This window comes from Chrysemys picta, chromosome 24 (genome assembly GCF_011386835.1).
Source record: "Chrysemys picta bellii isolate R12L10 chromosome 24, ASM1138683v2, whole genome shotgun sequence".
NCBI classification, from domain to species: domain Eukaryota; kingdom Metazoa; phylum Chordata; order Testudines; family Emydidae; genus Chrysemys; species Chrysemys picta.
In genome coordinates, this window is record NC_088814.1 from 8153862 (window position 1) to 8172200 (window position 18339).

At 46.0% G+C, this 18339-nt stretch overlaps 1 protein-coding gene across 35 annotated transcripts in view; it reads left to right on the plus strand.

Moving 5' to 3' along the window:
- Positions 1–18339, plus strand: part of MAPT (microtubule associated protein tau) — a 106055-nt gene that overhangs the window by 74442 nt on the left and 13274 nt on the right. For 22 of the 35 annotated variants that reach the window (XR_010594729.1, XR_010594730.1, XM_065577400.1 and 19 more), the window contains 6 exons: positions 1602–1657; positions 4857–5054; positions 7061–7190; positions 8554–8607; positions 9741–10006; positions 14972–15064. Coding sequence is in view for 30 of the 35 variants with exons in the window: in XM_065577400.1 (XP_065433472.1) it covers positions 1602–1657; positions 4857–5054; positions 7061–7190; positions 8554–8607; positions 9741–10006; positions 14972–15064 (797 nt within the window). In the remaining 5 variants the exon portion in view is untranslated. Of the gene's footprint in view, positions 1–1601; positions 1658–4856; positions 5055–7060; positions 7191–8553; positions 8608–9740; positions 12090–12120; positions 13489–14971; positions 15065–18339 lie in introns of those variants that run through there. The other 13 variants (XR_010594732.1, XR_010594733.1, XM_065577402.1 and 10 more) reach the window with 4 other exon arrangements.

Sequence of the window (18339 nt, forward strand, 5' to 3'; positions counted from 1 at the left end):
CCAGGTGTTAAAAACACAACGTGAGTTCTTTGGGGCCACGCCAGCCGTAGACATCCATAGAGTTCCGACACTTTTCCGCAGGAATCGTTTGCCGTTGACACACAGGTTTGCATGTCTGTACGGGTTCCACACCACGTTTGATGCCTACACACTGTCTTGGCACAGCTAGCCCGGTCAGCCTGAACATTCAGCCCATAGACTGTCCCTCATGTGAGGCAGGAAATGGAGGATGGAGGCTCCCGCCATACGGACTGTACTGTGGGGATCAGCAGCTGCTGTTAATCCTGTTAAACTTAATATGCAATCAGAAATCATTCACACCTCATGACATTAGCAGAGGTTGCCATCACAATGCCAGTAGTTAATGGGTGGAAGCGCACAGTCTTCTTCTCTTTGAAATGAAGTTGACTGTGTTTTCAGACAGTTCAGGTTACAATATGCTTAAAGTCGCCGGCTTCTGATTCAGTAGCAGGAACAGAAAAAGGACTGGGTATTTCCCTTTTCAGCCAGAAATACCTGGAGTTCTTATCTCTAACGTACAGCACAACCTTCATTGCACAAGGCACCTTTGCTGTTTTAGGAAAGGGAAGGGCATGAGGCAAGTTATGCAAGTGGATAGTGGGGAAGGTTCAAGGTGACTGCTAGAGCTATATTTTATAAATGACCTTGTACATTTCGTTATCAGCCAGAATAAATTCCCAAAGTTTAGAGAAGATACAAGAGCTGTTTTTCCTTTCAAATTAAGAAGGAATTTAGCTGCTGGTGGGGAAAAAAGTGGATTTAGTAGCTAGCACCCTAGAGTGTAGTACACATTTTACTCTTTCTATACTTCTGATCTCTTTATTTGCAATACTGCAGTGTCTGTTGTAGTTCGTAGGTTAATGGGGCTAAATAATAGTGTAATGGCCCAAGAAACCCTGTGCGTTCACTATGAATCTCATTTAAGTGGCTTTCATTTGGCCGATAAAGCCTCAAGGGATATTACAGGTTCTGAAACGGAATCGTAAGGAGTAATCTCTGCCAGTCTCATACAGAAAATAGTAGATTGGGAGAGATGAAGATTACAAACGGATTTGAATAAAATTGCTTTTTGAAGTAATACATTGAAAAGTGATTTTGGAAACACAAGAAGAAGCCGTTCTGTTACTTAAGGTCTTCAACACCTACCCTCGTAGGTTTGAGGCATTCGTGAGTTTTAGTCTTCAGATGTGATGCGTAAACCTTATCTGCATTTGTTTTGAAGAGCAAAGGGACAGACTTAGGCCTGAGAATGGAGCTGTTCAGAAAGACACCATTAGAACAGTATGTCAATCTTCTTGTCAAGGATGGTCTGGGATAAAACTTGCCGCATGTATTTGATGCTCCTAACAGTTACTCTAACGCATCATCGCCTATATTAAGGCTAATCTGTAACACAGCAAGAACACATTTAAAAAGAGGAAGTCATTTGATAAGGACTGTTTTTTAATAGATTTAACTGAAATGAGAAGAAAAGAGAACATTAATGCATGTTACGATAATGCAGGCATTATAAGCTATTTGGTATTTATTTAGCATCCCCAAGAAGAGGAACATAACTGTCTTTATTTACATTTCATCAGCTCGTATTGACAGTAAAGACAAAGATGGAACTGATACTGAAGAGAAAAAGCCTAAGGTAGGATGACAGATACGCGATATGATGTAAGCCTTCTGTGTGTGTTCTTGACTCCATCTACACCCAGCTGCTTTTGACCTAAGTCATATATTTGTTAGGAAACCTTGCCATTAATTTCCAGTTTTCTTTTCTTTTAGTGTGTGTTTGTGTTTTTCCCTCCTGCCTTTGGAAGGTGCAGCCATTTTAAATCATGAACCTTGGAAGAATCAACTCATAACAAAATTGTGACTTTTAAAATTAAACTGCTGGGTTTTTTACTAATTCAAAGAAAACCCCATGGTACATGGCAGGAGTCCAAAGTGTTTAACTTTCCAAAAACTATTACCCTAAATAATTGGGTCCCAGTCCTGGAATCAGATCCATGCAGCTGCGAGAGTAAGCCTTTGTGAAATAACAGTTGCAGATTTGGGGCTTTGGTTGGCGAGCCAGCAGTTCTGAACTGACATAACTGCCCATTTTGGGAACAAAGAAAGAGCAAGGCTGGGAATTTGGTCTTAGCAACAGTTAAAAAAAATGTCCATACCCAACAGAGTGTTGTGCTCTGAATTATACACACAATTTAATACTGGGAAATTCCATAAGACTGGAAGAGTGCTAATGTTATGCCAGTATTCAGAAAGTGCAAAATAGATGACATGGGTGTAGGGGGTCAGTTTGCCTGACACCGGTCCCAGACAAAATAATGGAGAAGCTGATCCGGGATTAAATTAATTAAGAATTAAAGGATAGGAATATAGCTAATGCCATTCCATGTGGTTTTATGGAAAATAGGTCTTGTCAAACAAACCTGATTTCATTCTTTGAGGAGATAACAAATTTGGCTAATAAAGGTAATTGCATAGATGTAATATACTTAGACATTTGTAAGGCATTTGACTTAATACCAAATGACATTCTGATTAAACAGTTAGCACTATAGAATATCAATAAAGCACAGATAAATGGATTACTGGCTAACTGGCAGATCTCAAAAAGTAGTTGTCAGTGGGGAATCGTCATCGAAGGGGGTTGTTCTTTCCCCAGGGATTGGTAGTAGGCCTGATGCCATTCAGCATGTCCATCTAATGATCTGGAAGTAAATATAACATCGGGTGCTGAAGGAAATCGGTAGGGGAGAGGTTGGCGGAACGGTAAATCATGATGACAGGGCAGTCAGACAGGGTGATCTGATAGCTTGGGAAGCTGGGCCTGTTTAAACAAAAAGTGTTTTAATACAGCTAAGTACAAAGTTCTACATCTAGGAGCAAGGAACGCAGACCATGTCTACAGAATTGAGGACTGTATCCTGGAAACCATGACTTAGGGCTTGTCTACACCACGCAGCTTTTAGCTAAAAGTCAGCGTGTGTAAACGCTCTTTTGCCGACTAAATACGTCCAGCCCCGCAAGCAGCGTTAGCTTTGTCGGCAGGAGAGTGCTCCAGGAGAGAGCCGCGTTCACACTGCCACTTGCGTCGGCAAAACTTTTGTCTTTTGCGGGGGGGCTTTTCTTAAGGACCCGTGAAAGACAAAAGTTTTGCTGACAACTTCGCAGGGTAGACCCCCTTTGAAAAGGATTTTAGACGTCATAGTGGACAAGCAACTCAACATGAGCGCTCAGTGGGAGGCGGTAGCAAAAAAAAAAAGCGAACGCGATCCTTGGATGGCAAAATGGGGGAGAAAGGAGGAGGAGCAGGGAGGTGATTTTGCCAGTTATACTGTACCGTAGACCCATGTCCCTTTGGGATTTGCCATGATGATGCAGATGATGATACTAGAATATTACTCTGCTTTGGTGTCCACGTTTTAAAAAAGAGATGTTGGAAAATTGGAGAGGATGCAGAACAGAGAGAGACAAATTATTTGATGCCTGGGGGGGAAATACCTTACCGGGAGAGACTTAAAGAGCTCGATCTGATACCTTATTTTAGCTTATGGGGGGGAGGGATAGCTCAGTGGTTTGAGCATTGGCCTGCTAAACCCAGGGTTGTGAGTTCAATCCTTGAGGGGGCCACTTTGGGATCTGGGGCAAAATCAGTACTTGGTCCTGCTAGTGAAGGCAGGGGGCTGGACTCAATGACCTTTCAAGGTCCCTTCCAGTTCTAGGAGATGGGATATCTCCATTGTGAAATTGTGAAATTATCACAAAGGAGATTGAGAGATGGTTTGGTTACAGTGTGTAAGTTCATAGAATCATAGGGTTGGAAGGGACCTCAGGAGGTCATCTAGTCCAACCCCCTGCTCAAAACAGGACCAATCCCTAACTAAATCCCTAAATGGCCCCCTCAAAGATTGAACTCACAAGCTTGGGTTTAGCAGGCCAATGCTCAAACCACTGAGCTATCCCTCCTCCCAATCCCCAAATTCCATCATGAGGAGAAAATATGGGTTTACTTAAGGGCTCTTTAGTCTAGCAAAGAAAGGCACAACAAGAACCAATGGCTGGAAGTTGAACCCAGGCAAACTAAATTGGAAATAAGCAATACATTTTTAACAGTGGGGGTGATTAAGCACTGGAGCAAACTCGCAAGGGTAGGGTCGTGTCTTCAGATCAAGGGACAGGGAACAGTCTGCTGCCTGCTCCAAAGTCTTCTGTGTTCTCTGAATCTTAAGAACTAGGGAGCCAGGTTCTCAAAGGAGCCCGGCACTTTTTGTTCTCAGTGGGGACCCGCTGGGTGCTGAGCGTGTTAGAAAATCTGGCCCTGTTGTGGGCACTGGGTGCTCTTGGAAATTCTGGTCCTAGATTTACTAGCTTCTGCCAAGTCAGCTTCTTTCTTTCAAATGTTTGTTTGAGCACTGGCCTGCTAAACCCAGGGTTGTGAGTTCAATCCTTGAGGGGGCCACTTAGGGATCTGGGGCAAAATCAGTACTTGGTCCTGCTAGTGAAGGCAGGGGGCTGGACTCAATGACCTTTCAAGGTCCCTTCCAATTCTAGGAGATAGGATATCTCCATTAATTAATTTATTATTTAAGTATCAAGAAATGTCACTGGGTGACTAATAATCTTAAAGTGAGACTTCAGTCTGACAAGCCTGACATCACAGTGTGATGGAGAACTCCTGATCGCAGGTGCACGTCTGTCACTTCTGCCTTGGTGTGCTGCACCTCTAACTCCTAGCCATTCATATTTGATTTTAACCATCATCCCTTTTCAGTTTGCTTTTTCTCATGCTGATTTTTTTTAATTTTATTTGTATTTGTATTTTGTTTACTTGTTTGAAGACATCCACACCTTCCTCTGCCAACCCCCTGAAAGATAGATCCTCCATTACCCCCCAACGACCCTCCTCTGTTAGTACAACCCCTTTGAAAAACCCCTCCAGTCCTGCTGAGTCCTCAGTACCAGCTTCCACTCCTAAACGCGTCTCTTCTATCACATCCCGACCTGCCAGTACAGGAAGGAAAGAAACAAAGCCAAAGGTAAGGAAATGGGTGAAAAAGAAACCAAAGCTGCCTTTAAAAAACGATTAGTTGCCCATTCCTGACTGACTGATTCCTGCCAACGCGGAGTGAGATCAGCCTGTCTCTCCACGCTGAAGTATGTTCTGAGAGTGTGTGTAATGTCTCCTGTTGACTCCATGTTACGTAACGGAGGAGGTAAATCGGACTGAAAATTCTCCCAACCGAGACTGTGAATCGCTTCAGTCAGGAATGGCCAGACAACCATTCTAGCTTGTTTATGGGGTGGCTGGAGCACCTGGTGTTTACCGTGTTTGTTTAAAAAACCCCCACAGCTAAGTAGCCGTGTTACCAGGAAATCCTTTACGGTCCTTGCTTCGGGAGTGGCGTTTGGAGTAGTTCTTGTGGAGATTTTATAATTCAGTGTTGTACAGAGCAGTCACATCTCTCTGATCTGCTGGGAGGGTCCCTTAGTTTGCATTCATTTTAATGCTGTTTTTTAAAACCTCTCCCCCGTGTGCAGAAGGGTTTTGTCTTGTATTTCAATGAGGCGTTGACTTCTTTCACATTGCAACAACATTGTGTTGGTATTTATGGGTGCATGGACATAGTCTTGTATATATCTCATATATTGGAGTCAGGCCTTCCGTGCTACAAAATTATGCAGAAAACACAACCCTCTAACAGGGCTGTGTATCATTAGAATCATAGACTATCAGGGTTGGAAGGGACCTCAGGAGATCATCTAGTCCAACCCCTACTCAAAGCAGGACCAATCCCAGACAGATTTTTACCCAGTTCCCAAAATGGCCCCCTCAAGGATTGAACTCACAACCTGGGTTTAGCAGGGTAATGCTCAAACCACTGAGCTATCCCTCCCCCCCATTAAAAAAAAAATATATATATATATATATATATATATATGAGAGACTTTTAGAGTTTCCATTCATATAACTTGTTAGAACCTGAAGGAAGGGGGGAGAATAGAAATCGTATATCTTGAATAATAGGATGAGCTTCAGTGCTCAAGAATTTGAAGCTGGCCAGTTCTGATCTCTGGCATGCAGGCATGCATTGCTTCAGGGCTGGTGTACATTTTTTAAAAATGAAAATGTCACAGTTAGAAATAATGCTTAGCACTCTCTCCCGGATAGAGAAACAAACAAACAGTGACAACATTGAAATTTGACCTCTGACCAAAAGCACGTTAGCTTTCTTTTTCACACTTTTAATGGAAGTTTTCGTGCCCAGTCCTGCGTCAGACAGGGAGTAAATGGTTTTGAATCCGATTTAGGAAGCTGCTCTACAGGATTAAAGGGGTTGTTAAACAATAAACTGCAGAGGAAATGGGGAAGAGGATATTTTATTCTGCTTTTGACTTTTTAAACACCAGTGACCAGCCTGAACAACCCTTTATGTCTGAATTAACTCAGCAGGGTTAACTTTTCATAAACTTTTTAGCACCCTAAAAGGGCTGTTGAATGAACATAAACCACAATTGATCAGAAATGAGGAAAGGAAGCTTTTGTTAATTGGGGAGGCAAGAGTTTTAGGAACAGGTGAAGGACATGGACTTGCTTTTCGGCCAGCCCTGCTAATTGGAACGGGTAGCAAAGCATTTCATGGCACTGCGTCACTGAAGTGAACAACTTGCATGGGAAGGTGGCATGCAGCCATGTGCTTCCCTGTCAGTGTAGGTGCTACCTCAGGGCTTCCAGTCACTGGGGCTGGTGCAGCCGGCACATCATCATGGGGCAGCATGCAAAGGGGGGGGTGACTCATATACAACTAAAATGGCTGTACACGTGGAGGTCTCACTGGAAGTTGCTCATCCTACCCTCCATACCTCGTGGCAGAGTCCTGGGATGGTGGTGGCAGGAGCTGAGGAGCGTTTTGCAAGCTCTCTGCTATCTGAGTGAAGAGAGTAAAAATCTTGAGAATGTCCCTTCGCTGGGCGGTTGGTTGGTTTTTTTTCTCATGGGACTGCAAACCACATGGTAAACGTTTGTTCCCGATTCCGCCTCCAGGGTCCGGAGATGAAAAGCGGAATGAAGATGGCCGCTCCCAGGTCTGCCACACAGACTCAAAAAAGCCCAGCCAACGCTACCCGGATCCCGGCAAAAACGCCCACGGCCCCCAAGACGCCTCCCAATGCTGGTAGGATGGAGTGTGTGCTGCATTCAGCAAAATCCCCAATGGGCATTCAGCGCGTTTGAGGCAGGAATCTCCTCTTTCCAGAAGGCACTGGGATTGCCCCTCCCTAAAATCACCGACTGGGTCAGACTTCGTGTGCACATCTATTTTTGAGCATACTGTGTCACCAAGCAGCTTGTCTGCACTCAGCCCCCTTTCCCCTGCTGCAGGAGCAAAATGCTCCTTCCCGAGCTACTCTGCAGTGTCAGGGGTCCAGTCCCGTGGGGAGACGGGAGGTGCGGAAAGATGAGCGTTAGATGGACCGTGCTTTTTCTTCATGGGTCTGAGGGCGTGAATAGTGCAGCCCTGACGAAGCCTAAAAGTAATAGGTGATTTCCCTTGTCTGGGAAAAATGATCCATCTGAAACTACTCTCTTGGGTGCTGCAGTGTCCAGCCAAGACTCCATAAGAGCTGGAGAAAGAAGGTGGGAAATCCGGCCTGTCAATCTGGCAGAGGGTGGAGAGTGAATTTTCTGTAGGGATGTTCCCTGTGGTGAAATCCCCCAGTATCTGGAATGCTGCTGGCGTGAGAGAACCTACGTTGCCTCTAGCGTACTGGGAGATTGAGCAGGAGCAAAATGGGGACGGCTAAATCTTGTATTTCATCTCGCTCTCGAACAGTGTGGTGTTCTGCCTATAGACGTCCCGTTCAGTGAGAGGAGGATCCTTTTATATGGGTACAGCTAGGTAGGGTGGGTCTTCCTGTACTTTGTACTATAGAACAGCCCCTAGGGTTCATTCACTAGGGTTAGATAGATTAAGGAGTGTGGATGTGGTAGCGCTGATTTGTGTAACATCCATCACAGTTTTGTGTGTATTGGGCTATGAATAGTTTTTGTGTAATAAGCCTGGTTGGTTACTGGTCTGTCTGCTTCCTTCATATAATCGGCTTGGTTTAGGATGACAACTGCGCCTCCTTTATCCTCTGGTTAGATCCCTCTGGGAGTATAATTCATTGGATGCGCTCTGCTCTGATTTGGAAGACTTAAGCTGCTCCATTTTTTACTCCAGTTAGTTTTTCTATTTTATTTATTGAGAGATCTTTCAAAAGGCCAGTCATTCATTCCTCGAAAGAGGCTATATTTGGGGATAGAGGAAACTTTGTAAATCATTTTTATTTAGGATACATTCTCCTAACAGTGATGGGGGGACTAAGCCAGTGCTCTTGATGATTTCTGGGGATGCTTTCTGCTCCAGAGGTCACAAATTACCTTTAAAATGGTGTGTCCTGGTGAATAGTTCTTCTGTTTATCCAGACACTGCTAAAACCTTTTGTTAACGTTTGTACGTAATTGATTTTACGTAAGTTTCTTTAACTTTCTTTCAGCTGGCAGGAAGGAGCAGAGAAAGCCGCCTACCCCAGCAGCAAAATCTGAGAAAGGTAAAATGTAAGGATTCCCCCCCCCCTTCGATCTCGGCTGCCCGAGCTGTTTTAAAAATATTTTGCAATGTCAGTGTTTTCCTTTTTCATATTTTTAAATTACAAAAATTGCATCTGAATATTTTTGTTTGTAGCTTCTCAGGCACTGAGCGGTTCATTTCACAGCCCTGTACAAAGCTAGTTTTTCATGATCTAGGTTCAGAAAACCAGCTTCATTTTGTGTGTTGGGACCGTGCTCTCATTCACTGTTTAATTGAAATGGCAGAAATGCAGGTACCCAGCACTGGAGCAAGTCAACAAAAAGTTTTATTCTCTCCCAGCTCCCACACTGGTCCTGAGTGAGTGAGATTGAGAAAGAGAGTCTGTGTCCTGGTTAGTTCAAGAGGCAAATTAGGTGTGAGGTTACCTGGGTTTCATTCCATATAGATGTTGGTAAGAACCACGGTGGATATTGCCTGAGAACGCTGGTTGGGTTTTGAGTGTGGGTGAGCTCGGACGTAAAGCTCCAAACAACCATTCTATAATTCCTGCCTCTGTCGTTCATGCTGGGTGGCCGTGGGCAGGGTGGCCATGGGCAAGCTGCCCCCCTGCTCTGTGCCTCAGTTTCCCCATTTTACAGATGGGGATTGGGAAGGAAGTTACATAAAAGGTCACAGTGATGTTGACCTCCTTTTTAATATGCTTTGAGATCTGCTGATGGAATGGTGTACAGAAGAGGTAGGTATTATTATTAACTAAATGCTTGTAAAGTGCCTCGAAATCCTTAGATAAAAGTGCAGTTTTATGTAACTTCCTTCCCAATCCCTCTGATCCCCCGCACTGTGCCTGTCCCTTGCTTCAGGATTCTCCTCTGCAGAATCGTTACTCCGTCGCCTCGATTCACTGGTGTTTGTTTCTAGCTAGCCCCTCCCCTTGTAAATCAAGATCCTCCCCACACTGTGACCTCATAGGGGGATGGTCAGTACTAGTCATCCCCTAGCTGGTAAGTAACAATCGGAGCAACTTGTGAATGTTGACTCCGTGGGCGTGCCGCATGTCGAATAGCAGGTTGATCCATTCAATAAATGTTGGCAGCACTTTGCAATTAACCCGTGCCTCCACCCTGCTGTTACATGTGTGTCTGCGAATTTCAGGTGAGCCCGCGAAGTCTGGAGACAGAAGTGGTTACAGCAGCCCTGGCTCACCTGGGACCCCCGGTAGCCGTTCCCGCACGCCCTCCCTGCCAACTCCCCCGAACAGGGAGCCCAAGAAGGTGGCAGTGGTTCGCACGCCACCGAAATCCCCTGCTTCTGCCAAGAGCCGCCTGCAGACGTCTACTGCCCCCATGCCTGATCTGAAAAACGTCAGGTCCAAGATTGGTTCCACTGAAAACCTGAAGCACCAGCCAGGAGGTGGAAAGGTAAACCCTAAATCTGTTTTCCATGTGGATGTCGGGCAGATATTGCATGGAGTTTTTGCTGACAGTGGAGGGCTCTCTCTTGATTTATAATAGAAGAGCCGCTTGCGGCCTCTCACGTTGAAGCAGCAGCAGTGGAGGACAGTCGCTTGCCTAAATTCCAGCCAGGATCTAGCTTAGAATCTCATCAAGGGAATTGGGTGGTTATGCTGAAATTGCTGGCCTGGCTTAGTGAGCCAAGGGAGGGGGCGTGGGCTGCGGAGCCTGGACTCCAGTCCAAGCCGCAGCCTCAAAGCGCTCTCTGCACAGACAGCTTAGAGCACTAGCGCGAGCCCTGCTAGCCGGGTTGGGAGGCTCGCTGCTGCGGGCTGGGTAGCTGTTACCCTTAGGCACTTTTCTCACTCAATATATTGATCAAGCAATTTGTCTCTGGAGCACCCAGGTTACCGTCTGATCTGGGAAGGGAAGGCTCACAAGCTCGGAATCAAGTCTTATGTGACTTTCTCTCCAGTCATGTGCATGAAAATAGCTTCCTACTATCTTGTCTCATTCTGAAGGTTCTGCTGCCCTTTCCTTTAGGGACCAGGGGAAGCGAAGATGCTATCGAATAATGGGTAATACCTGTTTTTAATGCTTGTGGACGCTTTCTGGTGCGTTCACTTTTATGGGGTTTTGCAGTTGCCAGGGACACATGGACTATGGGAGCATTACATCAGCTAGAGGTTCCCTTGAGGTCTCTCCAGACTGTATTCTCAGTATCCCCTTCCACCATCGTGCCAACCTCCCGCATGACATAAACTACTTCATAAGCCTCCAACCCCAGGGCCAAATTCCACCTTCAACCGTTGCACCTCGCTTCCACCACAGAATCATAGAATATTAGGTTGGAAGAGACCTCAGGAGGTATCTAGTCCAACTCCCTGCTCAAAGCAGGACCAATCCCCAGCTAAATCATCCCAGCCAGGGCTTTGTTAAGTCGGGCCTTAAAAACCTCTAAGGATGGAGATTCTACCACCTCCCTAGGGAACCCATTCCAGTGCTTCACCACCCTCTTAGTGAAATAGTTTCCTAGTATCCAACCTAGACCTCCCCCACTGCAACTTGAGACCATTGCTTCTTGTTCTGTCATCTGCCACCACCAAGAACAGCCAAGCTCCATCCTCTTTGGAACCCCCCTTCAGGTAGTTGAAGGCTGCTATCAAATCCCCCCTCACTCTTCTCTTTTGCAGACTAAATAACCCCAGTTCCCTCAACCTCTCCTCGTAAGTCATGTGCCCCAGCCTCCTAATCATTTTCGTTGCCCTTTGCTGGACTCTCCAATTTGTCCATATCCCTTCTGTAGTGGGGGGACCAAAACTGGACGCAATACTCCAGGTGTGGCCTCACCAGTGCCGACTAGAGGGGAATAATCACTTCCCTCGATCTGCTAGCAATGCTCCTACTAACACAGCCCAATATGCCATTGGCCGCCTTGGCAACGAGGGCTCAGGGGGAGCTGGGTGTGCATCAGAGGGCAGAGTTTAGACTTGTGTCTGGAGCGGTAAAACAGCTGAGGATGGAACAGTGAAGGGGAGCAGTGGGAGGGAGCGCTAGCGTAAATGTCCAAGCGAAGTAGTTGATGGAAATACAAGTAATTAAAACAAAGATGATGATCCTTCCCAGCTGCATGGTTCCTTTTATGGACCTCGCTGTATCCAGTTTAGAAGAAGAACCCCACAACGATGGGTGCTGTGTAGGTGTGCAGGGGGAAGGGATGTATTCAGTCTGGGCTGGCAGGCAAACTAAAAATGGTTCTTTTAAGTAACCTGTTGAAAACAGAAAACAATCGTTGACCCTCAGATAGAATTGTCTTTAGGAACTAGTTGGCAAAGGAGTTTGTCGTCTTCTGAGGGGTCTTGTTTTCACTCGAATTCCAGGCCACCTCCCTCCCGTGTACTTAGATTTCTTCCCATTGCTCTCAGCCTGTTGGATTGGGGTACTGATCCGTCCTAGGCAGATGATTGAGGGACTAGACACCACTGTACACCTCATCAACATAGGGCAGTCAAGAATCATAGATTATCAGGGTTGGAAGGGACCTCAGGAGGTCATCTAGTCCAACACCCTGCCCTCAGGAGGTCATCTAGTCCAACACCCTGCTCAAATCAGGACCAATCCCCAGACAGATTTTTGCCCCAGATCCCTAAATGGCCCCCTCAAGGATTGAACTTTCAACCCTGGGTTTAGCAGGCCAATGCTCAAACCACTGAGCTATCCCTTCTCCCCACTGCCGAGGGGTGAATGCACACTGGAGGGCACTGCTGGCCAAAACCAGACTTGCTCCGTGTCTAACAGACAGTAGATCCAATTGCATTTCTCTGAAGGATGGAGTGCCATGTACCTCGTGTACTGTCCTCAGCGGTTGGGAGCCATTTTGTGTGACCATCTAGGAGATTTGCTGAGTGACGGGGTAAATGTGTGACATCAGCATTTAGATATGACATTGGTATGTTACCAGAGTGGCTTTTTGCAGTATTTTAGGTAGTATTTTTTTAAAAGGAGCATTCTTTGCTGTAGCTGGCAATTATCAATTAAATGGTCACGTTCTGCTTTTTTATTACAATGTATTAAGTGGCTTTTGTCATGCCATCTAAAATTGCAGCCCTCCTTGACGATACCATTGATACCAACCATTCAGAGCAGAGTTGATGCGCCACACTAGAGCAGTTTCCCCGTTCTTCCAACCGTACAAACCTTTCCCGCTGGCTTCTGGCATGAACAGCCGCATGCCAACCGTCTGCATTAGGACACGCAATAAACTGGAACTGGCGGACTTCAAAATTGCAATAATCCAGTGGTTTCAAAAGTGAAAAGTCAATTGATAGTAAATGGATTAAACTCTATGCTTGTTTTAATAAGCCATTTCCTCCTTGAAGTCAGTTATCTAACCCTCCACCATCATCCTAACAAATGAACTTCTGTTTCCTTTTTTACAATAAGAATAAGAACAGCTGAACTTCAAGATGGTTTCCGCTATGTGTGGGGGAAATGGGTGTGTTCCTTTTGGGGTCTTACTGCTATTAAGTATACTTGGCTTTTATGATACCCTGAGTAGGATAAACGGAGCTACAGTGTCAGGAACAAATTGAAGAAGTTTGAGCTTTTGAAAGGCAGCATGGTCTAGTGGATGGAGCCCAGAGCTGGGAGTCAGAAGTGGATAAGGTGTTTATTGACTGCTAAATGTTCCAGGTATTTCCCTTCAGCCCTTGATTTCAATGGAATGTTAATGGATAACAGCCCAGTGCACTTGGAGGAAAGGCAGACAGCAGAAGGTTAAGGAAAAACAAATGTCAAGGGAGAGACAGCAACATCGAATTGAATTGGTTGTGTCAGACATGTTCCGTGTTCGTTGCACTGTCTGTGCAAGTGCACTGTTGCAGCGTCACGTAATGACCTGCTGTTGTTTTAAAACCCATCCAAACTGATTTGTTTCCAGATTTGCAGAATGACTAAGCATGCGAAGGCTAAAAAAAGATTCCCATGGGAGACTTCATCAGCCCCCAGTTTCTACATCCCCATCATCAGCCTTTTAAAAATGAAATGTAGAAAGGAGCTCTGGTAACAGCAATAACCGGCTACAGCAGGCCAGAAGCTTTGCTGAAGTGTGCATCTGCCGCGTGACCAAGGAACAGAGAACGCAGTCCACCTGCGTTTGTGTGGCTTTGTAACTCTCGCCCAGGCAGTGGAGTTAGTGAAGTGGGGATTTCTTCTGCTCTTAGCATGGTTATGTTGCTAAACAATAATTTTCTCATAAAGTAAACTTAGGGCTTGTCTGCACGCAAAGTCGTACAGGCATACTGAAAGCAGAACTCCTCCTCTAGTGTGGATGCAGTTATACCGGTATAAAGGTGCTTATAGATTCATAGATTTCAAAGCCAGAAAATACCGTTGGATCATCTAGTTTGACCTTCTTATGCGGAGGGGAATAAACTGTGGTGACATAAGGTGCCTTTATCCCAGTATAACTGTGTCCACACCAGGGGCTGGACCGGTATAACCATAGCTATAAAAACTCACATCCCAAATTAAAATGGTTATACTGGCACTAAATCTGTCTGTAGGTAGGTCTCAGTTAGTGACAGGCCAGGCCCTCTGAGCATAACAGTATGTGAGTCACCGGGAGATTTCTAGTTTGTGTACATATGTATTTAGAAACAGTGTATAGCTGTAGATATGAAATACAGAAGCAAAGAGGCAAATCCTTTAGTGGAGCTGTGCTGCCCATTTTATCTAGCATTTAAGACCTTATAAAGTGCAAAGACTTTGGTCTCCATTCCTTTATAGCTCTTTCTGGCTCAGATGTTTGAATCCCTCTGAACCCGTGTGTGGGGTTTGACCGTATTTCCATATTTCTGGTTTGTGCTCTTCTTAGCTGGCTGTCTCTGCCCCTTCTGTTCTCAGTCACTCGGCTCTGAGTGAAAGCGAGTCCGCTATGCCGCAGCTTCTCCAATCTGGCGGTGTTTGGATCAGGGCGGCTGGGGGGTGGCTTCAGGCTCATCTCTCCTCTAACCCCACCAGATTAGAGCTGGGGAATGTATGCAGAGCCAGCCGAGTTTTCATTTTCCTCACTTGGAATTCCAGAGCACTTGCCGACCCACTTACTGCTTGGCATAATTCCCTCTGAATGGGCTGAAGGAAACTTGGACGGCTGGTTTTTTGCATGTTTTTCTAGCTTGTAAACTGGGGCTACCCATGCTGGAGACAAGCAATTTTTATCTGCGCTCTAACCAGGCGCTGCTCACCTCTGCTGGCCTCTGTATAACCAATAACTTGAGTAGACAAAGCAGCATCGAACCAGCCCATTGGCACTGCTCTCTGTACCGGGTGTTGCTGTGCGTTGTTTAACCCAAACCACGTTTGGGTGGTTTAACACAGAGTTGATCTTGGAATGGTGGTGGTGTCACTCATGCTCTTTTCTGGCTGTCGAAGGTGCAGATAATGAATAAGAAGCTGGATCTTAGCAACGTTCAATCCAGGTGTGGCTCAAAGGATAATATCAAACACAGCCCAGGAGGAGGCAGTGTGAGTACTTTCACACGTTCGTGCACTATAACAAACCTTCTTAACAGTGGCGTGATTGTGTACACTAAACCGCCCATGCTATCTTCGGCGTTCGGGTAGCTATTGGTGATGCGCAATAAATTAACCCATTAACATGGAAGACCTGGTTAGATTAAACTCTATCCAGTCCTGTACATGCATCGTGTGAACTGATTTAATTGACAATCCTTCAAGAAGAAACAGTGTTCCCTAGGAAAATATCCTGTTAAGCCAGAGGTTTCTAGCTACCTTCCATTGTCTGCAGAATGGAATGACTGTACCAGACAGAAGATTAGGTGGATACTAACGCAGTCCATGTGCCAGTTGTTGCTATGGACGGTAGCTTAGGAAGCGCGGGCAAACTGAGGTCCCCAAGTTCTGTAAAGTGCCATCTACAGTTGCAACACCCTATAAAACACGTGAAAGACCCAGTCACTGCCCGAGAGCTACGTTCAGTCTCAGGCAGGGGATGATACATGGGTGCCAGGGTCCTTTTAAAGATCATGCATGTACTTGTTAATGACAGCGTCTCCGGCATGTCTTAGGCAGTGGTCTGAGAGGACTGATCAGAGTATTGCTGGACTCGCTGATATTCTCCAACTTAAGCTGTTAGCTTAAATGGGGGGGGGGGGCACCCTTATAGTGACACTAGCAGCTTGGTACGGGCCCACTCAGAGTTACATACAGTTTGCAAATACACACCCAGCCCAAACGTTTTACCTGTACTCGTATGGTCCAGGAAAGAGGAACAAAAACTGCGCGTTGAGTGAGTTCACTCGCCATTAAATCTGTAGGTGATCAGCTGTGTCCTCACACTGCAGTTGGAGGCAGGCTGCCGGTGTGATAATGCTTTGGGCACTATTGTCTATAAATTTAAATCCGGTTTCTTTCTTCCCGTTTGAACACACGTGGCCAGATTGAGCTCCCAGTTACACTGCTGAAAATCTGGAGTAACTTAATGGACTTACACCATGTCTCTGAGGGCGCAATGTGGCTCCAGGGGAATAAGGCCAGGAGAGAATGTGACAGGGCCAAGGGAAAGACTGTCACAGAAATAGTCAACAGCAGCCCCGTCTCAGAGATGGGTGTACACAGTGCTGTTTCTGACCAGCATATGGGAGCTGTCTTATGCTTAGTGATCTACCAAATTCATGGTCCATTTAGGTCAATTTCACAGTCCTGGGATTTAAAAAACATCATAAATTCCATGATTTTGGGTATTTAAGTCTGAAACGTCACGGTGTTGTAACTGTAGGGGTCCTGACCCAAAAGGGAGTTGTGGGGAGGTCACAGGTTATTGTAGGGGGGGCTACCCTTACTGCTCTGCTGCTGGTGGTGGTGGCGCTGCCTTCAGAGCTGGGCAGCTGGAGAGCAGCGGCTGCTGGCCGGGAGCCCAGCTCTGAGGTCAGAGCCGTGACCAGCAGCAGCGCAGAAGTAAGGATGGCCTGGTAGGGTATTGGCACCCTTACTTCTGCGCTGCTGCCTGCAGACCTGGGTCCTCAGTCCACAGCTGCCACTCTCCGGCCGCCCCGCTCTGAAGGCAGCAGCGCAGACGTCAGGGTGACATGGTAGGGTATCGCCACCCTTATTTCCACGCTGCTGCTGGCTTCTACGCTGCCTTCAGAGCTGGGCGCCCAGCCACCAGCTGCTGCTCTCCAGCCAGCCAGCTCGAAAGGCAGCACAGAGATAAGGGTGGTAATACCATGACCCCCCTAAAATAACCGTGCGACTTCCCTGCAACTCCCTTTTGGGTCAGGACCCCCAATTTGAAAACCGCTGGTCTCTCCCGTGAAATCTGTATAGTACAGGGTTAAAAGCACACAAATAACTAGATTTCACGGGGGGAGACCAGATTTCACGGTCCGTGTTGCATTTTTCATGGCTGTGAATTTTGTAGGACCCTACTTATGCTTATCAGCAGCCTCAGACCTTTTCAAACCAATTGACTTCCTTTTGTTTTCTCCTCTCTGTGGCTCCCTTCCCTCCCCCAGGGGCTGGGCTGGCAGAAGGACCTGGCCTCGGGGGTGGGGGGCTTTCTCCGCACAGGGCCCCACCCTGTCTGATTTTTCCCTAGTTTACATGGTGCTGCTGTGTGTACTTTGTGAGAGGCCAGCAGTCTCTGCTCTTGCCACTGATCCACTCTAGTATGGGCAATTGAATTCATGTTTCTTGCCAGTAAGAACTCAGTTAGTTAATGGGAAATGAGCTGTTGCTATAGCAACATTCATCTTTTTTTTTTTTTTTTGTAACCATTGGGCACAGACACTCTACGGTGTCATCTGATAATCCAGTGGGACCTCCTTTTTCTGCTCCACCAGAGAGATTCATTAGGTGAGGGGTGGTCTGAGCATTGAACTGGGAGCCAGGTACGCCTGAGATCTAATCTGGGCTCTGGCATGGATCCCCTCCGGCTGCTTGCTTTTTGCCTCTGTATCCTCTCTGAAATAGGTTTGGCTTTTCTCTGCCTCCAGGGGGATCGTGAGGGTTAGTTGATTAATGTCTGTAAAAGGGTTGGAGAGAAGGGCAGAGAATTTCTATTTATTATTTGTAAACTGCTTTGAAGATGGAAGGCGCTGTAGGCCCTAGAGCTCGAATACGTTTGATTCGAGCTTGTATTCTTTTATTGGTGCCTCCTTAATTTAAATGAAAGGTGTTGAAGACTTCCTGGAATGTGTGGGGGAGCTGGGGATACAGAGAGCAGCGGCTGCTCGGGTTCTTTGAGTCATCCTTTTCTTGCCTCTTGTGTGGACTGCAAGAGCAATTTCCCAGTGTCTGTCTCCATTCCCAGCTCCCTCCTCTGTGACGCCAAACTCTAGATTCTCGTTCTCCAATTTCACTCTCCCTTGCATGTAGAATGTGTGCTCTGGTGTCTACATGCAAGAACCATATCAAAATAAAGGAAGGCCTGTTATCACTATGGTATTATTATCAGATATTTGTCTTTTAAAGTAACTCTCAGGGATATGGGGATGTTTTTTCCCTTCTGTTTTCTGCTCATGTTGTTACTGGTGTGTGTGTTTGTTTGTATGTATCCCAGGCCTTTCTAGAATATGATCTGTCATCAGATTGTTCAGTGTGTTCTTTCTTATAACTACAAACCCAGATTTACTTTAACTGTCCCTGTTGTGTGTATTGCAAAACTACTGTCTTGTTTAACCAGTTTAAATGTTTCCAAAGGCTGTTACCCGCATGTCCAAAAAAAAAAAAAAAAAAAAATTCTAGGCGCTCAGTGTCATGTGATGAGAAATCTTTGAACT